At 45.2% G+C, this 24,172-nt stretch overlaps 4 protein-coding genes across 17 annotated transcripts; 3 read left to right on the top strand and 1 right to left on the bottom strand.

Annotated features, from left to right (window-relative positions):
- The first annotated feature begins 270 nt into the window (after positions 1–270).
- On the top strand, positions 271–4,764 carry zdbf2 (zinc finger, DBF-type containing 2). 5 transcript variants are annotated; one of them, XM_069721172.1, is made up of 11 exons: positions 271–366; positions 943–1,039; positions 1,173–1,204; positions 1,282–1,312; positions 1,599–1,695; positions 1,782–1,919; positions 2,004–2,538; positions 2,619–2,744; positions 2,818–3,161; positions 3,235–3,385; positions 3,456–4,764. In XM_069721172.1, the coding sequence occupies exons 2-11, from the start codon at positions 991–993 to the stop codon at positions 4,353–4,355; spliced, it is 2,403 nt and encodes an 800-aa protein (XP_069577273.1). In that variant the 5' UTR covers positions 271–366; positions 943–990; the 3' UTR covers positions 4,356–4,764. The 5 variants fall into 5 exon arrangements, with proteins under 5 accessions (XP_069577273.1, XP_069577272.1, XP_069577274.1 ...); XM_069721171.1 differs by having other exon boundaries at positions 280–366; positions 859–1,039; XM_069721173.1 differs by lacking the exon at positions 271–366 and adding an exon at positions 407–816.
- dytn (dystrotelin) lies at positions 1,597–17,694 on the bottom strand. 8 transcript variants are annotated; one of them, XM_069721182.1, is made up of 16 exons: positions 9,903–10,051; positions 9,272–9,651; positions 8,645–8,673; positions 8,361–8,435; positions 8,042–8,246; positions 7,828–7,913; positions 6,854–6,933; positions 6,719–6,790; positions 6,480–6,643; positions 6,279–6,390; positions 6,069–6,199; positions 5,700–5,984; positions 5,462–5,603; positions 4,954–5,380; positions 4,760–4,867; positions 1,597–1,686 (listed from the first exon to the last, which is right to left on the bottom strand). In XM_069721182.1, the coding sequence occupies exons 2-15, from the start codon at positions 9,475–9,477 to the stop codon at positions 4,779–4,781; spliced, it is 2,103 nt and encodes a 700-aa protein (XP_069577283.1). In that variant the 5' UTR covers positions 9,478–9,651; positions 9,903–10,051; the 3' UTR covers positions 1,597–1,686; positions 4,760–4,778. The 8 variants fall into 8 exon arrangements, with proteins under 8 accessions (XP_069577283.1, XP_069577276.1, XP_069577281.1 ...); XM_069721175.1 differs by lacking the exon at positions 9,903–10,051 and having other exon boundaries at positions 5,700–5,746; positions 5,828–5,984; positions 9,272–9,519; XM_069721180.1 differs by lacking the exons at positions 9,272–9,651; positions 9,903–10,051 and adding an exon at positions 17,480–17,694.
- LOC138634344 (CD59 glycoprotein-like) lies at positions 13,423–16,345 on the top strand. Its single transcript, XM_069721205.1, has 4 exons — positions 13,423–13,529; positions 14,674–14,775; positions 14,938–15,011; positions 15,341–16,345. Exons 1-4 carry the CDS (start codon positions 13,475–13,477, stop codon positions 15,461–15,463), a joined length of 354 nt encoding a protein of 117 aa, XP_069577306.1. The 5' UTR covers positions 13,423–13,474; the 3' UTR covers positions 15,464–16,345.
- LOC138634333 (sorting nexin-9-like) lies at positions 17,332–22,925 on the top strand. Of its 3 annotated transcripts, XM_069721190.1 has the most exons (17): positions 17,332–17,460; positions 18,811–18,897; positions 18,971–19,045; positions 19,624–19,729; positions 19,886–20,033; positions 20,249–20,333; positions 20,419–20,544; positions 20,631–20,748; positions 20,836–20,966; positions 21,068–21,171; positions 21,254–21,357; positions 21,462–21,539; positions 21,734–21,810; positions 21,900–21,989; positions 22,183–22,297; positions 22,533–22,624; positions 22,708–22,925. In XM_069721190.1, the coding sequence occupies exons 1-17, from the start codon at positions 17,449–17,451 to the stop codon at positions 22,753–22,755; spliced, it is 1,596 nt and encodes a 531-aa protein (XP_069577291.1). In that variant the 5' UTR covers positions 17,332–17,448; the 3' UTR covers positions 22,756–22,925. The 3 variants fall into 3 exon arrangements, with proteins under 3 accessions (XP_069577291.1, XP_069577290.1, XP_069577289.1); XM_069721189.1 differs by having other exon boundaries at positions 19,889–20,033; positions 20,631–20,966; XM_069721188.1 differs by having other exon boundaries at positions 20,631–20,966.
- Positions 22,926–24,172: the final 1,247 nt, after the last annotated feature.

The raw sequence follows: 24,172 nt of genomic DNA, 5'->3' as shown, positions 1-24,172 counted from the left end.
TTCTTCCTTCTGACCTGCAGGTGGCCCCATAAACAACATGGTGGCTTCATGTTATAAATGCACCTCAACCTGTGCGTGTGTGTTTAATTCAGCAAAGTGAAAACATTTGTAGACGAACAGGTGACTTAAAGACGCCTCGTGTCTTCTGTTGAACGTGTTAATATTCACCTGTTGAAACGCACCGACCTCCGCTGCTCGTGGGGGCGCTGCGCTTCACTCCGCAGCCTGCTGGCGGCTGCAGCTCTGCAGGAGATTCCGCGGCAGAAGAAGAGTCAGACCGGAAACTAAACAGCAGAGGAGTAGCGCGCGGCGGAAGAGTACTTTAATCTCGGAAGAAAGTAAATAACAACAAACAAACAGCTGCAGGTAAACAAGCTCATCGGTTGTTCCAAGAAGAAGCCGTTGGCTGGAGCCAGCCAATCAGCAGCTCTGCAGGGCCGCTGCTTAGCTAACAGGCTAACAGCAGGCTAGTAGATAGCTGCATGCTAACAGGAGTCGTAACTGCGGAGCCACGTCACCAACAGCGTCACCATGGTTACCGTCAGTTCAGTTTAAGGCGGAGTTAACCCGGCTTCAACGAGCCAGGTTTCAACGGAGAAGTTGGCACTGCGGCTAGTTAGTTTAGTCAGAGCCAATCAGAGCGCAGGAGAAGCAGGGCTCTGATTGGTCAGCCAGGAGAGAAGATTAAACAAACAAAACACGCTGTTTGTTTACAGATGAACATGGAATCATGTCAGCTGTAAACATCTGGATCTGTCAGCAAATGTTTGTTTTATTGTTTACAATCAACATATAAACAACAACATCAAGCAGCAGGTGAACTCTCCGATGTTTACACGTTTTTACATGTGTTTACAGCTGGTTAAGGTAAACAGATTCTCAGGTGGTTCTGGTGCTCATCTCATGTGGACTGACACCAAAGTTCTGTTGGGGTCTCTTCAGGCTCATGGACTCTCCAGCTGGAACCACCTGGTTACCATTGGTTACAGAATGGAGTGCTCTGATTGGACGGATCCTTCACTGACTGCACCGCTTCCACGTGAGTCATTTAAAACCTCGGAGATGCTTCATCGATGTCCCCGATCGATGTCCGATATCACCGATCGGTGTCCGATATCACCGATCGGTCGATTGGTTGTGTGTTTTTTTAAGTGTGTTTTCTGCTGTTTCAGATCTCCAGTCAGGATGTCTGAGAATGATGACGGTACAACACACAAACAACAACATTATTTAGACTGTGTGTGTGTTAGCTGCACTAACCTGTGAATGTGTTTACATCAGGTGACCAGAGGGAGGAGGAGCCTACCAGCAGGTGAGTCATCCCTCCACCAACCAAAGTCCATTCAATTATTAGTGAATTTTAGAAAACCACAAAGCTTCATGTTGCATTAGTTCACTCACCTGTGCAGGTGTTTCCATGTTGAGTCTCTGATGACGATCTGTCGCCATGACGACCTGTCCACAGCCATTTCTTCTGGAAAACATCAGATTAAAATCTTGATAAAAACATCAGTCTGAACTTTAGTCGCTATGCTAATAGCTAAATGCTGACAGGAAGACTTTTCCCACCAACCTGAGACAGGTGTTCTGTCTGACAGGATGTGGGCGGAGTCTCAGCCAGGGCCGTCCAGGTGTGAGCCCAGCCGACAGGGTTACTGTGGATACTGCAGAGTCCTGTACAGTAACCTGGAGCAGGTACAAACGCACCTGAGTCTGAGCGTTAGTCATGTGATGTGTTACCTCGTTAACGCCACCGTGCATCTGTCTCAGCACCTGTCCAGTCTCAGACACCTGGACTCTGTCCGCTCGTCCTCCAGAGGCTCCGCCTCCTCAGCCAGCAGCAGAACCAAGCTAACCCTGCTGGAGCGCTTCCTGCAGGACGTCCTGCAGCACCACCCGCACCGCTACAACGACCCCAGGTGACCCCACACTGCACAGGTGTAAGAGACAAATACACCTGTCCTGCAGGTGGTTATTTGTTTATATCTTTGTGTCTCCGTCAGGCCATCTCACGCTGACCTCCCATCGGTCTCCACCCCCCCGCTGCCGAGGGCGGAGCTTGATGAACTCTGTTTCTCTGACGACGACAGCCGGTCTCTCTGCACCCGAGAACACCTGCCCAGTTCTGATGACGCGTCCTTACAGCCGGTCAATCAGCTGGAGGATGTCGGTACCCGCAGCCAATCAGGAGAGAGGGCCAGTCAGGAGAGGGTGTCTGCACCAATCAGAGATCAGAAGGAAAGAGAGACTGTCCCACATACCCAAACCCCGCCCTCAAAGTATCAGACTCCGCCCCCAGAATCACAGCCCACTCCGTATCAGGCTCCACCCTCTGTCCACAGGAAAGCCCACAGGAAGACCAACAGGAGGAAAACCAGCGACTCCTCGTCCTCCACTCAGCCCCCCAGAGGACCGGGCCCCGCCAAACCCACAGAGCTGCGTCCCTGGAGGAGCTGGCAGAAGGAGAGGAGGGAGGCTCACAAAGAGGAGGTGTTCTCCTCGGACCAGACCGACCCGCTGGACCGGACCATCAATGAGGTTCAGCATCACTTCCTGTTTTGTTAAACTGTTGATCTTCAGGTTATTGATCATCAGGTGTTTGTGTTTTTGGACCTCAGGTGATCCAGATGTGTTGTCATGGCATCAGTTCCCCTCCCTGCCAGAAGGAGGAGACAGAGAGCTTCCACCTCAGCCTTCCAGGCTCCATGGAAACGCAGAGTGAAGCCTGGGACTCACCTGTGCAGGTACCTGTCTGTATTGTGGAGGGGGCGGAGTCACTGTTTGGTGCTGGTGCTGAAGGTGGATGTTTCTCCGCAGGTGCTTTCCCAGCGAGGGCAGACGCTCAGGGAAACACCTGTCCAGGTGAGTCAGACAGGGGGGCAGGACCTGAGCCGACTGATGGACGCACAGGTGGACCTGGAGGACCAGGTGTACTCCTACCAGCTGGACTCTGCCCTCCACAGCGAGCGCAGACCGGACCAGGGTTTCTGGACTCTGCCCATCGAGGAGGTGCTGCCGGCCCCGGAGCGTATCCCAGAATCCTTCAGAGGGAAGACGTGGGCGCAGATCGAAGAGGAGGACGAGGTGAAGGTGGAGCGGCTGGTCCAACAGTTCAGACGAGGAAGATTCATCTGCTACTTTGACAGCGAGTCGCTGGCCAGGTGAGACTCTGTCTTCATGTTCACACTTCGTCCCGGACATTACTGACGGCTGCTGTGATGTCATCGCTGTCAGGTACGGGAGGAGGAGCCAAAACAAAAAGGGGGTGGATCCAGACACAGGTGCCCTGCCTCTATTGGACCAGGATGACAATGACTCTTCACACCTGAAAAGGAGGAGGAGGGGAGGGGGGAGGCGGGGCTTCAGACTGGCGTCCAGGTGTCAGGTGAGTCAGAGTCAGGTGACACTTCGGTGTCTGTAGGACGACCACGTCTCACCTGGTTTTGTTCCTTCAGGTGGTTAAAGTCAGTCACGGCACTCAGACTGTCCGATTGGTCGTTCCGGCTGTCCATCAGCTGTCTTCCGAGGCCCCGCCCACCAGTGACCCCGCAGCCAATAAGGACGCAGTAGAGAGGACACCTGAGGCACAGACGTGGCGCTGCCTCCCTCCGTCGTACTCCGACATCGTCACACCTGTGCAGCCGCGTACCTCGCTGGTCTACCTGCTCTGTTCCCCTTCAGGCCCCACCCCCACCTGCACACCTGCAGCAGGTTCCCTTCCGAAACGATGCAGAAAGAAGAGGCGTCCGCTGGACCTGCAGGGGTTAAGGGTCAAATATAAACGACTTCCTGTCAGGTTCTACGAGCCCGGCACCAACCGCATACTGAAGAACCCGCCGAAAGGCTTCGTGTGGCGCAGAGGCCCCGCCCCCTCAGGCCCGCTACCGCCCTGTGTCCGTCAGCTGTTCCGAAGTCTGAGTCCAGATCTGAACGCCGACAGGCTGGCAGGGGAGGGGGACGCAGGGTCGTCCAGGGTCAAAGGTCACAGGTCATCAGACTTCTGCCACAGTGGCAGTTTCCTCCTGAGCACACTCAGTAGGGACTCGGGTCAGACTGCCCTGGTCAGGAGGCGGAGCAGGACGTGTCAAGCCCCGCCCCCAGGCTTCAACAGCAGCTCAGAGCGGGCGAGGGGGGGCAGGAGGGAGAGGCCACGCTCCACACCCGCCACTCGAAGAACCAGGGCTCAGGCCACGCCCCCACAGCCCAGGAGGGAGGGCCTGCGACGGGCAGGACCCGGTAGGAAACTCCATGGCTCTACAGGCCCAGCCCCCCTTCCTCCCACCCCATCTTCACCCTCCTCAGCCCGCCGGGGGAGGGGGCGGAGGGGGCGGGGCTGCGAGAGGGGGCGAAGGTAGTAGACTTCCTCTCCAGTTACAGCCTCGTTTATAAACTTTCAAAATAAAAGACACCTTCACCAAACAGTCAAGACGTCATCGATCCGATTATTGACAACTAATTTATAAAAGCGGACAAAATTAGTGAGATCAAAAACAATCCAATTTCCTTTATTGTTTTTTAAAAGTGTTACATCACAACAGTGGGCGTGGCCCTTTAACTTCCAACTGGATCATTAGATTAAAAGTCACAGCTGAATGTGATTTAAAGTTTGTATCATGAAGATATAAAGCACCTTTTATGTTTTTGTTATCTGGAAGGTTGAGTGAAATGCTGAGTCATGATCCCAGGTGTCCGTTTTGTATTTAAACTAAAACTTTTTTATGCCTCAGTTTTATTTCCTGTGAATAAACCGTTTTCTAACCTGAACTGGAGTCACATGATCACTTTGTTGTCACGGCGTCCACCAGCTGGACGATCCACTCGCCCACCTGCTCTGCTGCCGCCAGGAGCTCCGCCCCCTTCCTCTCACCTGGCCCCAACACAAAGACGACGACGACATCAACCATCATCATCAACAGTTTGGTTATTTCAATGGCGACAGGTCACCTGTCTCACCTGTCTGTGTCTCTGTCCACCTGTGTGTGTCCATCACGGTCTTCAGTCTGTCCACGGTCTCCGACAGGAGCTCTTCTGGAATACATGTCCCACAATCCTCTTGTTCAGACAGGCAGGTGTCAGTGTCCTTTCCCTGTAGCCCCACCTCCTCTGGTTCTTCCTGTCGTCCTATTGGACGATGCAAACACGTGTTCTCACTGAGTCCGTCATGTGTTGGAGGTGATCCCTGGTAAATTGTGGGAGATGGAATTTGTAGTTCGTCCTCACTCCACTCTTCCTCCGTCTTCACCTTCTCTTCCTCTTCTTCTTCTTTGGTATTTCTGTGAGTGTCCGAGGTTGGCGTGCTGTTTCCCCTCTCCGTGTTCTCTGTGTGGTCGCTATGTGGGGTGTTGTTGGCGTGTTGTTGAGCCTCCATCTGTTTCAGAGTCTGAAGAACAGACAGAAGTCAACTTAGACTCCCAGGATGCATTTCAGCAGCCAGCGGCCAATCACAGAGCTCCAGTCTGACCTGTGTGAGGATGCCCTGCAGACGGACATTGTGCTCGCTCAGCATTTCCATGGTAACCTCCATCTCAGAGCACCGGTCCTCCAGGACGCCCTGCTCTGATTGGACAGTGATACGCCACGCCTGCATCTCCTGCTCCAAGAGCCTGCAGAGGGACAAACAAACAACAAACAAACAAACAGCTGTGTGACAATAACAAACTAACAGCAGTGTCAGCGGTGGTTTGGGTTTTCAGTCTCACCACTTGTCTCTCTGCAGGTTTCTGACTTCGCTCAGCAGAGCCGACGCCTTCGACAGGAAACACGGTGTCATATTACGTGACATCACAGTGACATCACAACCCTTTCTGAGGCAACCCACATCGTTCACCTGCTGACTCCGCGTCTCCTCTGTCTGCTGAGCTTCAGATGAAGAGCAGGAAGGAGGAGGAGTATGCACCACGGCATCATGGGAAACATCTCTAGCAGAGGAGGGGCTGCCAACTGCATCAGCCAATCGTGTTGAGGCATCAGAAGGGGGCGGAGCACTTAGAAAAATAAACCGCTAAATTAAGGAGAGAGGCTGGCGGAAGTTGTTTAATTATAAAAAGTCCTTTCCACACCTGTCTCACCTGTTCTCAGTCTGCTCTGGCTCCGCCCACATTAAGACCGTCCTATCAGTTTCTCTCTGAGAGTATCGCCTTGGCAACATGGCGCAGCGAGCGCTTTGCAGTAAGGAGGACAGACACTCTCTCCAGGTGGGCTGATAGAAATAAAAAATAAGTACAACCTTTACCTGTCTACCCGTCTGTCTACCTGTCTGTCTACCTCTGTGTTCTCACCTGTGTGCAGAACTCGAGCACTGGATGGTGGGTTTTGTGCTTCCTGGTGTTTCGGTCGGTCAGGAAGCAGCTCTGACACACGTGAACATTCACACACTTCATACATCGATACCTGAACACACACAGGAAGTAGTCAGCCCTCACCTGGACCCAGTCACCAGGTGTTCCCGTTACCTGTCTCAGGGTTCAACTCGGACTCGCCTGAGCCCGGTGATGGGGAAGCTCTTGCAGGTGTGGCAGCGGACGTTGTGACGGACGTTGTGACTGACCGACAACCGGTACAGAGTGGGTAACCATAGCAACAGGTGTGGCTCGCTCCGCAGCCACGACAACACGTGTTCTTCACTTACCGTTGAGGTCAACACCTGGAAATCCACACAGTCAGTGTGTTGCCATGATGACCATCAATTACCTGCAGCCGAGTGTGCGCGTGTTCTCACCCCGTTAAAACACGACCTCACAGCCGCCTCTACGCCGCCGAACACCGCCTCCTCCTGCACCGCCACAGGAACCTGAACACACACACGTCAGACATACAGAGGCATGCTGGGAAATGTGGCCCCACCTGTGCTCACCTGGCTGAGGTCGTACAGCAAAGATCTGAGTCCAGACCTGCTGACGGATCCTGAACCGGTACTGGAAACACTCAGCAGACCTGCAGGCCGCAGACAGACTTTTATTCTGAAGGGAACATCCCGCCAACATTACAGAGAACATGAACCGTGTATTTTATTCTGAAAGGAACATCCTGCCAACATGATAGAGAACATGAACCGTGTATTTTATTTATTTTTTGATTTTTTTGATTTGATACACTTTATTAATCCCAGAGGGGAAATTTCTTCACTACAGCAGGGGGGCTCTCAGGGGGGAGCTGCTGCAGCAGGCTGCCACTAGTGCGGCGCCAGGTAACCTGACCTGAGGTGCATGTTTTTGGATGATGGGAGGAAGCACAGGGAGAACATGCAAACGCTGCACAGAAAGGCCCAGGACCAGATTCGAACCCGGAACCTTTTTTGCTGTGAGGTGACAGTGCTAACCACTGCACCACCCCTGAAATTCTGAATTATTCTGAAAGGAACATCCTGCCAACATTACAGAGAACATGAACTGTGTATTTTATTCTGAAGGGAACATCCTGCCAACATTATGGAGAACATGAATCGTGTGTTTTATTCTGAAAGGAACATCCTGCCAACATTACAGAGAACATGAACCGTGTATTTTATTCTGAAAATCAGATGATTTTCTGATTTAAGCCTCTTGGATTAATGAATCGAATACATTTTAATTTCAGAGGACAATTAGTTGTTGTTTCCTTGTTTTTATTGAATATAAATATGAGATGTTCCTTCCTGTTTCTGATGTTGAACCACCTTCGCACAACTTAAAATCCTCAAACTGTTGTTTCATATTTTCTTTCTTTTAACGGACATGTTGTTCATTGTTTACATTTTCAGTTTACATGCTGTTTGTATATTAAAGGTAATTATTTATTTTATTATTTATTCATCTATGTTTAATTAGAATATATGATGTGTTTCCTCACCTGAGTACCTGAGCAGCAGATCATCGGCACACAGAGCGAGAAGAACGGTCTGAAGAGAACGAACCGGAACACAACCCACCTGATCCCTGAACACACAGGCACAATAAACAGTGAATAAACAGTAAAAAAAAAAACAGTTAATAAACAGTAAAAAAACAAAAAAAACAGTAAATAAACAGTTAATAAACAGTAAATAGACAGTAAATAAACTGACCGGTCAAACAGACGGAACATTAGACTGGACGTCTCCTCTGGAGCCGCCGTAGTCACATGACCTGGAACTTCCTGTGACACGCTGTGAAACATCCTGTTCAGAGTGAGGGTCACTTCCTCCCTACTCAGCGTGACGTCATGCTGCTGCTTAGCTCCGCCTACCAAGCGGAGGGCCGCCACAACGTGTCGAACGAACACGACATCCACTAAATTACAAACACACCGTAGTCCTGTTTTAATGTTGTGATGTTTGTTTTCATTGTGTTTATGTTGTGTTGTTTGTGTTTCTATTGTGTTGTTTACGTTGTGTTGTGACTCACTGTGACAGAGTCTCTGCAGATGCAACAGCTTGATGGCGGTTCTGTAGACGGACGGTCGGATTTCATTCATGGCTTCTGTTCAGAAAACAGGAAGGAAAAAATAAAAGACGCTGTTGGAGCCTCAGGTGAAAACACACCTGCTGCAGGTGTCGGGTTACAGTCGACCTCCTGAGGATAAAATGTCTGCTGTTCTGGTAGTAATGAACCAGAACGCTGAACATTCAGGCTGTACAGTACAGTAGAACTCAGTCAAACCCAGTAGAACCCAGGAGAGGGGATCTTACCGATGCTGTCCAGGTCCATCGGTTCCAGTCTGAAACACAGGAGTCAGTTTCTTAACGACACAAGAATCAAACGCACCCTCAGTGTCAGCAGAGGTTCTGGTTCTGGTCCCACTCAGATCAACACAGAACGTTCTATCCAGATTAGAGACCAGATGTTTTTACACAGACATCAAACTGCTGCATCTGTTGCACTCTTCATCATGATGATGGTGGTGATGATGATGATGGTGAAGAGGAACCTCTGAAGTCTTGGTCAGATCAATGAAGTAAAACCACATGGAGGTTCTGATGCAGCAGCCTGCAGAACAGAAACACTGAAGCTGCTCAATGATGAATGAGTCTGCTGCTCAGGAGTCAGCTCACCTGCTGTCTGTGGACCAATCTGGAGCCAGAACAGTGATGACATCAGCGTCAATGAACAAGGAGCTACTCAGACTGTTGTGTGTCTCCTGCTCTCAGCTGATATGTTGCTCCTCATTTGTAAAACATGTGGCTCTGCTGTCAGGACACCTGTCCATGTTTGTGATTGGTCAGATGTTACAAACCCCGCCCCTTTTATGTGAACTTGCTCAGAGCCTGAAACAGTACATATGAGTTAACAAAGAAAGTTGATAATCACCGTCGTACCGATTATCTCTGGTCACGCACAAAGTCATCATCAAGGCCTCTGATTGGCTGATCAAGATCAAAACACAGCAACAAGTGAAAACAACAACAGACAATAACAGACAGTAACAGACAGTAACTGACAGTAGCAGACAATAACAGACAGTAACAGACAGTAAAAGAAAATAACAGACAGTAACAGACAGTAAAAGACAATAACAGACCATAACAGACAGTAGCAGACAATAACAGACAGTAACAGACAATAACAGACAGTAGCAGACAATAACAGACAGTAAAAGATAATAACAGACAGTAACAGACAGTAACAGACAATAACAGACAGTAACAGACAATAATGGACAGTAACAGACAATAACAGACAGTAACAGACAGACAGTCTGACAGTAACAAACAATAACAGACAATAACAGACAGTAACAGACAAAAACAGACTAACAAACAGTAACAGACAATAACAGACAGTAACAGACAAAAACAGACAATAACAGACTAACAGACAGTAACAGACAATAACATAGAATAACAGACAGTAACATACAATAACAGACAACAGACAGTAACAGACAATAACATAGAATAACAGACAGTAGCAGACAAAAACAGACATTAACAGACAATAACAGACAACAACATACAATAACAGACAGTAACAGAAAGTAGCAGACAATAACAGACAGTAGCAGACAATAACAGACAGTAAAAGAAAATAACAGACAGTAACAGACAGTAAAAGACAATAACAGACAGTAACAGACAGTAACAGACAATAACGGACAGTAACAGATAATAGCAGACAATAACAGACAGTAACATACAGTAACAGACAGTAACAGACAATAACAGACAGTAACAGACAAAAACAGACAATAACAGACTAACAGACAGTAACAGACAATAACAGACAGTAACATACAATAACAGACAGTAACGGACAATAACGGACAGTAACAGACAGTAACAGACAATAACAGACAAAAACAGACATTAACAGACAATAACAGACAACAACATACAATAACAGACAGTAACAGACAGTAGCAGACAATAACAGACAGTAGTAGACAATAACAGACAACAGACAGTAACAGACAATAACAGACAGTAACAGACAATAACAGACAATAACAGACAGTAACAGACAGTAACAGACAATAACAGACAGTAACAGACAATAACAGACAGTAACAGACAATAACAGACAATAACAGACAGTAACAGACAGATAGTCTGACAGTAACAAACAGTAACAGACAATAAGAGACAGTAACAGACAGTAACAGACAATAACAGACAGTAACAGACAGTAGCAGACAATAACAGACAGTAACAGACAAAAACAGACAATAACAGACTAACAGACAGTAACAGACAATAACAGACAGTAACATACAATAACAGACAACAGACAGTAACAGACAATAACAGACAGTAACACACAATAACAGACAACAGACAGTAACAGACAATAACAGACAGTAACACAGTAACAGACAATAACAGACAGTAACAGACAATAACAGACAGTAACAGACAGTAAAAGACAATAACAGACAGTAACAGACAATAACAGACAATAACAGACAGTAACAGACAATAACAGACAGTAACAGACAATAACAGACAATAACATACAGTAACAGACAGTAACAGACAATAACAGACAGTAACAGACAATAACAGACAATAACAGACAGTAACAGACAATAACAAACAGTAACAGACAGATAGTCTGACAGTAACAAACAGTAACAGACAATAAGAGACAGTAACAGACAGTAACAGACAATAACAGACAGTAACAGACAGTAGCAGACAATAACAGACAGTAGCAGACAAAAACAGACAATAACAGACTAACAGACAGTAACAGACAATAACAGACAGTAACAGACAAAAACAGACAGTAACATACAATAACAGACAGTAACAGACAATAACACACAGTAACACACAATAACAGACAACAGACAGTAACAGACAATAACAGACAGTAACAGACAATAACAGACAATAACAGACAGTAACAGACAATAACATACAGTAACAGACAGTAAAAGAAAATAACAGACAATAACAGACAGTAACAGACAATAACATACAATAACAGACAATAACAGACAATAACAGACAGTAACATACAATAACAGACAGTAACAGACAATAACATACAATAACAGACAGTAACAGACAATAACAGACAATAACAGACAGTAACAGACAATAACATACAATAACAGACAGTAACAGACAGTAACAGACAATAACAGACAGTAACAGACAATAACAGACAATAACAGACAGTAACAGACAATAACATACAATAACAGACAGTAACAGACAATAACAGACAATAACAGACAGTAACAGACAGTAACAGACAATAACAAACAGTAACTGACAGTAACTGACAGACAATCTGTTACTTCAACATTTCAAACATTTTTCTGCTCCTCTACAAATACATAGACAAATAATATGATGTTTATTTTGTGGTTGTTTCTCGGCGTCTGATTGGTCAGCTGGTAGAAGTGAGTGTTTGATTGGCGTCTGAGTGGCCTGATGATGAAGAACAATGGTTCCACTGTGAGAACACGCTCTCTTTGTTCTCCACACACTGCAGCTCTTTGTTTGTTTTCAGGGTTGTTCGAGGACAAAACACTGAAGCTGTTCTTCTTTTGCACTGAGATAAACGCAGAGACACACAGGCTGTTATCCACCACCATCATCTTCGTCATCTTCATCAGCTCTGAGCTAGCATGCTAACAGGCCAACACGCTAACATGAGCACTTTAAAACATCAAGACGAAGAGTCTGAGGTCCATCAGTCATCCATCAGTTATCCATCCATCAGTCATCCATCAGTCATCCATCAGTCATCCATCCATCCATCAGTCATCCATCAGTCATCCATCCATCCATCAGTCATCCATCAGTCATCCATCAGTCATCCATCCATCCATCAGTCATCCATCAGTCATCCATCCATCCATCAGTCATCCATCCATCAGTCATCCATCAGTCATCCATCCATCCATCAGTCATCCATCAGTCATCCATCCATCAGTCATCCATCTATCAGTCATCCATCAGTCATCCATCCATCAGTCATCCATCCATCCATCAGTCATCCATCAGTCATCCATCAGTCATCCATCCATCCATCAGTCATCCATCCATCAGTCATCCATCAGTCATCCATCCATCCATCAGTCATCCATCCATCAGTCATCCATCCATCAGTCATCCATCAGTTATCCATCCATCCATCGATCATCCATCCATCCATCCATCCATCAGTCATCCATCCATCCATCAGTCATCCATCCATCAGTTATCCATCAGTCATCCATCAGTCATCCATCCATCCATCGATCATCCATCCATCCATCAGTCATCCATCCATCCATCAGTCATCCAACCATCGATCATCCATCCATCCATCAGTCATCCATCCATTGATCATCCATCCATCAGTCATCCATCCATCCATCCATCCATCCATCAGTCATCCATCATCCATCCATCAGTCATCATCCATCCATCATCCATCCTTCCATCAGTCATCCATCCATTGATCATCCATCATCCATCCATCAGTCATCCATCCATCCATCATCCATCCATCCATCCATCGATCATCCATCCATCCATCAGTCATCCATCCATCAGTCATCCATCCATCGATCATACATCCATCCATCAGTCATCCATCCATCAGTCATCCATCCATCCATCAGTCATCCAACCGTACCATCCATCATCCATCATTTCAGCTGGTTCCACGGGAGAACCTGGTGGAACCTGTGGAACCACAAACAGGCTGAGAGAAGTTCTATGAGGGTGATGTGGTTCTAGAAGAGTTCCTGAAGGAACCACAACATGTTCCTGGTTCTGTTACTGAGCAGGTGACACACAGCAGACCGACACACAATGAAACAACAAATAACAGGCTCCTCCCAGTGGGCGGAGCCTCTGAGCTGCTCTCAGCCTTCAGTCAGAGTCAGTGTCACTCTGCTTCTCCTCTTCATCATCATCAACAGCCTGCTGGGTGAGTACTGACACATTAACACACACTAACACACACTGTAATACACGAGCACACACACTGTAACACAGAAACACACACGGCTCTCGGCTCACACACACACTGGTGTGTCTCATGTCTATCCTCCAGAGCGTGTGAGCTGCACTGAGGTGGAAATGGAGCGCTCCCTGGGGATCTGCCTGCTGGTCTGCGCGGCGCTGGTTGGACTGGGTGCGTTTGATTCTGTATTGACTCAGTTGAATGAAATGTTGTTCAGTTAGATGTTGCATTTCTGATTAGATGTATATGTACGGACCGCTGAGGTGCATTTGATTAGTTCATGCTGAGAAGGTTAGGGCGGGGATAGCATGATGTGTCTAAAGGTTGTTCCTGAAGATCAGCTGACCTTCCAACCGTTTAAAGACGTATTGACGTATTGAGCCGACGTTTGCGTCCTCATCGATATTAAACACGTTTCCTCTGTGTTCACATGGAAAACAGATCTCTGGAGAAACTGTGGTGTCCCTGACAGACCACAGGGGGGCAGCATTGTTCTCCAGATTTAAACATGATTTAAACCTGATGTAAACCTGATTTATAAGTTATTTAAACATGATTTAGAACTGATGTAGACCTGATTTAGAACTGATGCAAACCTGATTTAGAACTGATGTAAACCTGATTTAGAACTGATGTAAACCTGATTTAGAACCGATGTAAACCTGATTTATAACTGATGTAAATCTGATTTAGAAGTGATGTAGACGTGATTTAGAACTGATGTAAACCTGATTTAGAACTGATGTAAACATGATTTAGAACTGATTTAAATCTGATTTAGAACTTATCTAAATCTGATTGAGAACTGATGTAAACCTGATTGAGAACGGATGTAAACCTGAAGTAAACCTGATTTAGAACTGATGTAAATCTGATTTATAACGTATTTAAACATGATTTATAACGTATTTAAACATGATTTAGAACTGATGTAAACATGATTTATAACGTATTTAAACATGATTTAGAACTGATGTAAACATGATTTAGAACTGATGTAAACCTGATTGAGAACTGATGTAAACCTGATTTAGAACTGATGTAAACCTGATTGAGAACTGATGTAAACCTGATTTAGAACTGATGTAAACCTGATTTAGAACGGATGTAAACCTGATTTAGAACGGATGTAAACCTGATTTAGAACGGATGTAAACATGATTTAGAACTGATGTAAATCTGATTTAGAACTGATGTAAACCTGATTTAGACTAACCTTGGAGTGACACTGAAGGTCAGCTGATGATTTTACCTTCACAGATGTGAACTCCACATCTGCCGACGTTTTAAATCCAGGTGTGTTTTTTGGTTTCAGGTTCAGCCATCCGCTGTTACAGCTGTAAGGATTACACTGCCAGCTGCTCAAAACAACGAGATTGTAGCTACGATGACGCCTGCCTCACACTCAATGAGAGAGGTACTGTCACACCTGCACACCTGCACACCTGTACACCTGCACACCTGTACACCTGCACACCTGCACACCTGCACACCTGTACACCTGCACACCTGCACACCTGTGCCATACTGACCACTGTGACTCAGCTGAGATTCTACTGTTTCTACTGTTGTCCTGCAGGTGGGATGACGTACCGTCAGTGTCTGAAGTATTCTGACTGTGAGTACGGCCGACTGGGCCAGATGTTCCCTCAGGTAACCGTAACTACCGTTTAATGAATCCCTCGGTACCAATCAATGAACTTATTGGTCATGTTCCAATACCAGCAGAACATTTGAGACAGTAAATCAAATAATACAAGAATGTAGACGCCTGACAGTCGCAGCTTCCTGCTCTGAACTACACGTTACATGTATGTTGCATGTATGTTACACACGTTACATACATGTTACGCACTTGTTACAAGTATGTTGCATCTATGTTGTATATATGTTACATGTAAGTTACATGTATGTTACATGTACATTAAACACGTGTGTGTATGACTTCTGTCTGATCACTGATTGATTATCAATATTTACAGGTGTCGAGTTTCACCTTCAAGTGCTGCAACTCTGACCTGTGTAACTCCGCCCCCTCCACTGCTGCGAGCTCCCTGATTGGTCTGCTGGCCTCGGTGGCGGTCATGTGGTGGTGCGTCCACTGAAGGCTCTGCAGCGCCCCCCGGTGTCGTCAATAACAGCAGCAGCTTAGTTATCAATCACTCTGATCACATCGCAGTAACCGTATCTAACTAGTGCTCATTGATCAATCTCTTTGATCACATTCATCTATCACCTGATCCTCACATTCACATTAATGACGTACATATGAGGAGCCGATCGATCGTTAAAGACCCAACTCTGACATAAAGAAGTAAAAACATTTGATCGATCGGATGTTTCTTCAGCTGCTGATTGATCGAGCAGGAAAGACTTTAACATGATGTCTTTACATTCCATTTGTAATCTTATTTATTATTATTAGTATTGTTGCTCAACTCTGAGCTACAACCTCAGCCGGTTGTTTCTTCTCTATCTGCTCATATTTAGTGGAACTGTCCCTCTAACAGCAGCAAAACTGTGTGTGAGCAGTGCATCATGGGTAATCAGACACACATCACTGATCTCTGTAACACTGAAGAAAACTTAAAATCAGACAGATTCTCAGGCAGCTTCTGAACTGACTGTTTTCTGGTTCCTCTGTGGATTTCTGGAGGTTTATTTTGAAAGGACATCAGAGGTTCGTGTTTAAACAGGAAGTGGTCATGCTGAGTCTGAACATACCTGTTTCATGTGAGTTCAGATCTGACTGAAATCTGAAAAAGGCAGATTTTTTTACAGAACTTTCCTCGAAGAAGCTGTTAAAATGTAATGTCAGTAAAATATTTAAACCCATAATGAGCAGCTTTAACGGCAGAAAACAAAATAAATAAAATGACGAATATTTTCTGACAATGTTTCGCCTTCTAACTGTTTGAAACGACTGTTAAGTTCAACACTGACTTGACCTGAAAGTGCCATTAAAAAATAATGGGTTGGAAATGAAACTGAAACTTGGTCATTATTTTGCTCACTTTAAAGTTTTACTTTTTTAAATTAATTACAAGTGAAATATTAATTTGATTAATTTATTTTCACTGTCATATTTAGAACAGAGACACAGAAAAGGTGCTTTTCAGAAAGTAACTGAAAGCACTAGTAACGCAGTATCTTGTTATAATGTAGTATTTTTGCAGTTCATATTTTACAGTATAGTATTTATTTATATTGTAGTATTTTTACACTTCATATTTTACAGTGCAACATTTATTTATATTGTAGTATCTTTACACTTCATATTTTACAGTGCAACATTAATTTATATTGTAGTATCTTTACACTTCATATTTTCCCCTTAGGGATTAATAAAGTAACTATCTATCTATCTATCTATCTATCTATCTATCTATCTATCTATCTATCTATCTATCTATCTATTTTATCTATCTATTTTACAGTGCAGTATTTTGTTATATTTTATGTAGTATTGTCACACTTCATTTATTACAGTACATGTCGGTGCAGGACAGTTTTCAGGAAACGCCCAGTCAACTGTTAACACCCGCTCTTCCGGGTGTGTGATGTCACTGTTTGTCCAGCTCTCAATATAAAAAGCAAATACAGGAAATTGACTGTCAAAATAAGACAAAATATTTCTTCGCCTGTTCTGTTAAAATCTTGTGTTCAACTAAGAGACAGAATTTGTTATTGTCGTTATTGTTGTTAAAGTGTTCTGTGTGTGTCTCAACACTGAAGACTCATATTATTATATTATTATAATATTATTGATTACCTCATCATTAGCTAACTGTGCCTGAACCACTGACTCAGGTGTGTTTTATTTCAGCACACTAAGTACACACACGTCGCAGTTACACACTGGAAACACTGCTCATCTCTACCAAGCTTTACATTTTACTTTATGTTTGTTTACAGTTGGATTTTTCGTCAACACTTCTGCTACTTATACTTTTATTGTGAAACGGCCGGCAGGAAGTGCTCTCCGCGTGCACGTTACCTTGACGCAGCGGCCGCAGGTTGTTCTCCGCGCGTACACGATGAGAAACTTTGATCAGAACCGAGGATAAAAATCTGTCGCCGTGACGTCACCATGGCTCTAAAGGTAAGATGCTCATATGTACCTGGTGGTGACCTTTGACCTCCGACCCGCCGCTGCTGGTGTCCATCACCGGACCGAACAGAGCCGACGGCTCGCTGCAGCTCCTGCAGGAAGTCCGTAGAGAAATTAGTGAATTTAAGGAGCGAGGAAAGGCAGAGTTAAAGCGGAGAAATGAGCCTGAAATGAGAGAGATGCGTCAGAAACGCTGCTGAAGGAGGATTTCAGCTTCGATCCGCAAACAGCAACACAAAGAGCGACGACACGCGCACGTTAACGTCGAAAACACCGACAGAAATAACGTGAAAAATGTAACGGAGTCTGGAACGACGCGGAAAAAGAGTAATATCGTTAAAAACGATCATATTATTACATAATTAAAATCACTTTTTAAAAGAACAATACAAGTACAGAAAGGCACTGTGTAGCCATGGAAACGAAACAAAATGGAAGGAATATTAACATCCCAATAATTAACAATTATTAAAGATGAGAAAAAGTCTTTTTTTTTAAAAACTCAGTTTTCTGCTGCAGACATGAAAGTTTTCTAAATATGACAGAAGTTTAGAATCTGTTATAAAAACAAACAAACATAAAATGTTGTTATTTAAACCTTTGTTTTATATCCATTCATCAATTATTAATTATAACTGAAGAGTGTTATTAAACAGTTAATAAAATGTAATTACAGTTATTAAAGTGGAATTAAAACCAATAACACCATGAGAAACAGACTGTAACACTGTTGTCTGTGTTCTTGGTTGTTTGTATATAATATATATATATATATACTGTACTGTATACACTGTATATACGGTGCATTTTATATTTTATATTTAATATTTTTACTGCTATTTTATTGCTTTTCTATTGTTCTATTATTATCTTATTTCTTCTGTATGCTGCTGTAGCGAAAAAATTTCCCCTCGGGGATTAATAAAGTAACTACCTACCTACCTAACCGACTGTATATACTGTGCATTTTATATTTTATATTTTTTTTTACTGCTATTTTATTGCTTTTTATTATTCTATTATTATCTTATTGCTTCTGTATGCTGCTGTAGCAATAAAATTTCCCCTCTGGGATTAATAAAGTAACCTAACCTAACCTAACCTAACGCCACATACAGAAGTCTCCTGTGAATATTTGAGTTTTTAGGAGAGGAAAAGCTGGACTGCAGGGTTCTGACCCAAAGCTGGACCGCAGGGTTCTGATCAGTTCAAAGAGAAGCATGAGTCAGCTGATTGATGAGCTCAGTGTGAAGCAGAAACAATAGCGAGGATAAACAGTTTCTGACCTGTTTGTGTGTGTTTGTGTGTTTGTTTGTGTGTGTTTGTTTGTTTGTGTCTCAGGCTCAGGTTCTGTACGACTTCACAGCTGAACCAGGAAACAACGAGCTGTCGGTCCGAGCCGGAGAAACCATCCTGGTTCTGGATCAGGTAAACTAAGTCCTCACAGGAAGTGGTTGGTGGTGTCGGTCTGACCCGGTTCTAACGAGTTTGTGTTGGGCAGACGGTGGGCGGCGGCTGGATCCAAGCCCAGAACTCCGGAGGACAGACTGGACTCGTACCTGAAGGATATTTACAGGTGAGTTGTGATACTTTATTCTGAAAATTTGTTCCTCCCACTTCCTCTTTCACCACAGAACCACCTCAGGACCACCTCAGAACCAGCACAGAACCACCTCAGGACCACCACAGAACCACGTCAGGACCACCTCAGAACCAGCACAGAACCAGCACAGAACCACCTCAGGACCAGCACAGAACCAGCACAGAACCACCTCAGGACCACCACAGAGCCACCACAGAACCACGTCAGGACCACCACAGAGCCACCACAGAACCACGTCAGGACCACCTCAGAAACACCACAGAACCACCTCAGGACCACCACAGAACCAGCGCAGAACCACCACAGAACCACCTCAGGACCACCTCAGAACCAGCGCAGAACCACCACAGAACCACCTCAGGACCACCTCAGAACCAGCATAGTTCCATAGGTGCCCAGTTTCCGGGTCCTGGTTAGCAAGAGCGGATATCTTCTGCGTATATAGAGATTCTTCATGAACTGTCTGCTATTTACCATCGTCCTCCTCTTCATCATCATCCTCCTCTTCGTCATCGTCCTCCTCTTCATCACCTCATGTTGTTGTGTTTCAGGTCGGTCATGTTGGCAGTGGTGAAGGAGGCGGGGACTCCTGGTCAGGGGGCGGAGCTTCTGTCAGTAACACAGAGGGCTGGGACAGTCAAGCATACCGACACACAGGTGAGACAGTTTTCGGGTCAATGAGGACTTCCAGCAGAACTTCACAGTCCGATTAGTTCGGTGTAATCCGACACCTGAAAAACACAGCAACAATTTCTCAAAGCTGATTGGTTGGAGGATTTACCTCCTGATTATTAAAGGTAAGAGTGTCTCCAGCAGCTGTGGGGGACGATGACGGCGAGTGGGACGACGACTGGGATGACCAATCAGTGAGTGGTTACCATGCCAACGAACAGGTGGAGGAGGAGGACGGGGCCTCAGGACGCAGCGCCCACGGTCCATCCGTCAAAATCGCCCTCAACAAGTAACAGCTGATACATCGAACATCTAACAGTAGATCCCATCAGTAGATCCTAACAGTAGATTCCATCAGTAGATCCTAACAGTAGATTCCATCAGTAGATCCTAACAGTAAATCCGAACGGTAGATCCGAACGGTAGATCCCAGCAGTAGATCCCAACAGTAGATCCCAACAGTAGATCCTAACAGTAGATCCCAGTAATCTGGTGTGCTCTCAGGTTCCCGTTCTCCAAAGGTCCGAGCCCAGAGGTCTTCCTGTTGGCCCGACCGCAGGCCAGCAGCAGAGACCGACTTTCTGTTTATGTGAGTCATTGAGTTCATTGATCGTTGTAACTGATCTGTTGTTGATCACTGAGCTCTGATTGGCTCCCGTTCATTGTCCAATCAGATGGGAGAGGTGGGTCCAGTGTGGCTGTACCCGACATGTCCTCTGGACTGTACGATCGCCGACCCGAAGAAGGAGTCCAAACTGTACGGACTGAAGAGCTTCATCGAGTACCAGATCACCCCCAGTGTGAGTACTACACAGCAGTACTAGCAGTACCAGCAGTACTAGCAGTACTTGGTATTTATCTCTAACCCTCCTCCCACTTCCTACAGACGACCAACAGACCTGTCAATCATCGCTACAAGCACTTTGATTGGCTGTACGAGCGTCTGCTGGAGAAGTTCGGCTCATTGCTGCCCATCCCTTCCCTGCCTGACAAACAGGTCACAGGTGAGCGATCGATATCACAACACACCTTTACCGCCCACCTGTATGGCCCACCTGTTGGCTGTGTTTGGGTCTTACTTGTGCTTTCAGGCAGGTTTGAGGAGGACTTCATCCGGATGAGGATGGAGCGTTTGCAGGCCTGGATGACTCGGATGTGTCGCCACCCCGTCGTCTCTCAGAGCGACGTCTTCCAACTCTTCCTCACCTACAGAGATGAGAAGGTAAGTTAAGCCACACCCTGTACTGGATGTTCCAGCCAGTCAGCTGTGAGGTCGCCCAATGCGTCATCCTGATTGGGCGAGGCGGTGCTTTGATGTTGCAGGAGTGGAAGGTGGGGAAGAGGACATCGGAGAGAGACGAGGCGGTGGGTCCCATGATGTTCAGTCTGATTGAACCTGAAGCTGCTGAGCTCGACGTCGTGCAGGTGTAAGTCACTCAATTTATCACCTGTTGAGGACAGGTGAGGACAGGTGAGCTGAGGACAGGTGTAACGTGTGTTTGTGTGCAGTGAACAGAGGTGTGAGCAGTTCGGTCGGTTTACGAAGTCAATGGAAGACGGAGTCCGCGAGCTGCTGGACGTTGGCCACGCCCACTGGAAGCGCTGCACCGGACGTCAGTATTAACATGTAGAAACGTACGGACTCATTTTAGAGCCTGAAAACTTCCCGCGAACATGAAGATGAATGATAACGTCTGTATGAACATGTGTTCACCAGCGCTGCCCAACGAGTACGAGCGGATCGGCCGAGCCTTCAGAAACCTCTCTGCCGTTTTCAGCAGCAGCAAATATCCAGGTGAGGAGATGAGGAGATGAGGAAGTGTCCTCTACAGGCAGACGGGTCTCCCTGATCAGTGAGAGTTTTCTGTTTGAGCAGCTGAAATGTCGGAGCAGCTGAAATGTCGGAGCATCCCTGAACGCACCGGCAGTAAAACGTTCTTATTGTGAAATCTGTGTTGTAAACCTGTAAATGACGCTTTTATTTTGAAGGAGAGGAGACACTGACTGATGCTCTGACAGCGGCTGGAAAAACGTACGAAGAAATCGCTCAGGTTGTCGCTCAGCAGGTAAACACAGGTGCAGTACTACTGCAGTACTCTGTGAGGCCGAAGTACTTTTACTGCATCATCTTTTTCACGTGTTTTTGATGTTTCAGCCGCAGAAAGACCTGCACTTCCTGTTGGAGACCAACAGCGAGTATAAAGGCCTGCTCGGATGTTTCCCAGAAATCATCACTGTGCACAAGGTACTGCAGTACTACACAGTAATACTACACAAAGTACTATTTCACACTGTCAGTACTACAGGTACACAATGATGCTCAGGAGCTTTTATTTTGTAGGTATTTAGTCTATTTCAGCTTCCAGTGGGGAAGTGGGCGGGGTTGAGGTGTGATGATGTCATTGGGGGTGTGGCCTCACCTGTGTGTTTGTGTTCAGGCTGCAGTGGATAAAGTAAAGGAGGCGGAGCGTCTGGTCTGCACAGGAAAGATCAGCAGCAGCGACAGGAAGTGCATGAACCAACGCATCAGCTGCATGAGCTACTCGCTGCAGGGTAACCTTAGTACTGCAGTACTACACAGAGTACTACGCAGTACTACACAATATTACACAATATTACACAGTACTACAGAGTACTACACAGTACTATACAGTACCACACAGTACTACACAGTACTACACAGAGTACTAGAGTACTACACAGTACACAGAGTACTAGAGTACTCCAGAGTACTACACATAGTACTCCACAGTACCTGAGTGTAACCCGACACCGTGTCTCCTTCCAGCTGAGATGAACCATTTCCATAGCAACCGTATCTATGACTACAACCGAGTGATGCAGCTGTACCTGGAGCAGCAGGTGACCTTCTACCAGCAGGTGAGCAGAGAGGGGGGGGGGGGGGGCCAGGAGATGTGTCCTGAAGAGCAGTGATGTCATCTCTCTGCTCTCTAATTGGTCAGATCGCCGACAAGCTGAGACAAGCTCTGAGCCAGTTCAGCACTCTGTGAGGATGATGTCACTGATGATGTCACGGCCGTCGACTCCACCTAACAAAATAAAAGCCTTTTGAAGGAGATTATTTTATGAAGATTAATGAAGCTTTGACGACTCTTCGAATTATTTAAAGACTTTTTCACACTTTAACACATTTTACACATTAAATTCTTCTTTTCTCGAACCTCTTTGTGGTCGTTATTTTGACACATACATGTCATGGAATAACGCGTGTTATTATTACAACATACATTATGACAGGGTTTTATGTTTTGAATAATGTATAAATAAAAATGTAATTAAATAAAGCGGATCAATTAGAAATGCACTTTTTATCTACATATTGATTAATATATTAAATACTTTGTGTTGACATATTTAATGTTGTATTTAAATATTAAAATCCAGATTTTAAATTTTTTATATTTTTTCATTGAATAGCAATTTGTTTATTTAATCTCTAAGTATTTACTTTTATAATAATAAGAAAAGTAAAACAAGTGAACAGCAGCTTTTTTCTGCTGCAGACGTTTCGAAGCTCAACATCTGGATTTCCTGCTGACTCAGCTCGAACTGTGACCTTTGACCCCTAGGACAGGAAGCTGAGCCTCTGCATGAAACCTGGTTCATGTAACACATCTGGGCACACGCGTGTTCCGCGAGTTCAAACAACTTAGCAACGACTTTAGAACAACTTAGCAACGACTTCGTAAAACATTAGCTACGGCTTCGTAACAATTTAGCAACAATTTAGCAATGACTTTAGAACAACTTAGCAACGGCTTCGTAATACCTTAGCAACGACTTCGTAACACCTTAGCAACGATTTCGTAACACCTTAGCAACGACTTCGTAACACCTTAGCAACGATTTCGTAACACCTTAGCAACGATTTTGTAACAACTTAGCAACACCTTTATAATACCTTAGCAATACCTTCGTAACAAATTAGCAACAAATTCGTAACAACTTAACGACTTTGTTACAACTTAGCAACACCTTAGCAACGACTTCATAACACCTAGCAACGACTCTGCAACAATATCCGTCTGGAAACTTGGAAAATATTCCAAACCATTTCCACTCTGATTTCCTGTCTCCTCCAGCATTGGAGCAGCTCGACGTCAACCTGCCTGAGGGTCGTCATGGCAACACACACACAAACACCGGAGCAGGACACGACAGGAAGTGAAACAGTTTCATAGAGGGACTGATCCAGGTGCAACTGAATGACCATTTCCTGCTGTTTAAAGCGCCATTTCCTGTTGGGGAACGTCCATTTCCTGTTGGGAAACGTCCACTTCCTGTAAGGACGGCGGGCTCGGATTGAGATGATAAAAACAATAAACAATAAAACAACAGATGACCTCAGACCAGACCTTTATTTATATCATATTTTTATTTATTTAGTTTTAATTTGGACCTTTTTTA

Source organism: Brachyistius frenatus, unplaced genomic scaffold (genome assembly GCF_029030835.1).
Source record: "Brachyistius frenatus isolate BFR_SWC_R1_liver_20210118 unplaced genomic scaffold, ASM2903083v1 Contig_259, whole genome shotgun sequence".
NCBI classification, from domain to species: Eukaryota; Metazoa; Chordata; class Actinopteri; family Embiotocidae; genus Brachyistius; species Brachyistius frenatus.
The sequence above is the reverse complement of the archived record's forward strand: the minus strand, read 5'-3'. Positions and strand labels throughout refer to the sequence as shown.

What these genes read in the sequence shown, in the direction of transcription:
- zdbf2 (XM_069721170.1), top strand. Translation starts at nt 829, where the DNA reads ATGTTTACACGTTTTTACATGTGTTTACAGCTGGTTAAGGTAAACAGA. An exon ending in TGGACCGGACCATCAATGAG is followed by an intron (nt 2,539 to 2,618) that starts GTTCAGCATCAC and finishes TTTGGACCTCAG; the next exon opens with GTGATCCAGATGTGTTGTCA. An exon ending in CCTGGGACTCACCTGTGCAG is followed by an intron (nt 2,745 to 2,817) that starts GTACCTGTCTGT and finishes GTTTCTCCGCAG; the next exon opens with GTGCTTTCCCAGCGAGGGCA.
- LOC138634333 (XM_069721188.1), top strand. An exon ending in AGTACCAGATCACCCCCAGT is followed by an intron (nt 20,545 to 20,630) that starts GTGAGTACTACA and finishes CACTTCCTACAG; the next exon opens with ACGACCAACAGACCTGTCAA. An exon ending in CAGCAGCAGCAAATATCCAG is followed by an intron (nt 21,540 to 21,733) that starts GTGAGGAGATGA and finishes TTTATTTTGAAG; the next exon opens with GAGAGGAGACACTGACTGAT.
- dytn (XM_069721182.1), bottom strand. Translation starts at nt 9,477, where the DNA reads ATGGTCTGTTATTGTCTTTTACTGTCTGTTACTGTCTGTTATTTTCTT. An exon ending in ATGTTCCGTCTGTTTGACCG is followed by an intron (nt 7,914 to 8,041) that starts GTCAGTTTATTT and finishes CTGTGTGTTCAG; the next exon opens with GGATCAGGTGGGTTGTGTTC. An exon ending in TGCAGGGCATCCTCACACAG is followed by an intron (nt 5,381 to 5,461) that starts GTCAGACTGGAG and finishes TCTGTTCTTCAG; the next exon opens with ACTCTGAAACAGATGGAGGC.
- LOC138634344 (XM_069721205.1), top strand. Translation starts at nt 13,475, where the DNA reads ATGGAGCGCTCCCTGGGGATCTGCCTGCTGGTCTGCGCGGCGCTGGTT. An exon ending in CGCGGCGCTGGTTGGACTGG is followed by an intron (nt 13,530 to 14,673) that starts GTGCGTTTGATT and finishes TTTTGGTTTCAG; the next exon opens with GTTCAGCCATCCGCTGTTAC. An exon ending in TGGGCCAGATGTTCCCTCAG is followed by an intron (nt 15,012 to 15,340) that starts GTAACCGTAACT and finishes CAATATTTACAG; the next exon opens with GTGTCGAGTTTCACCTTCAA.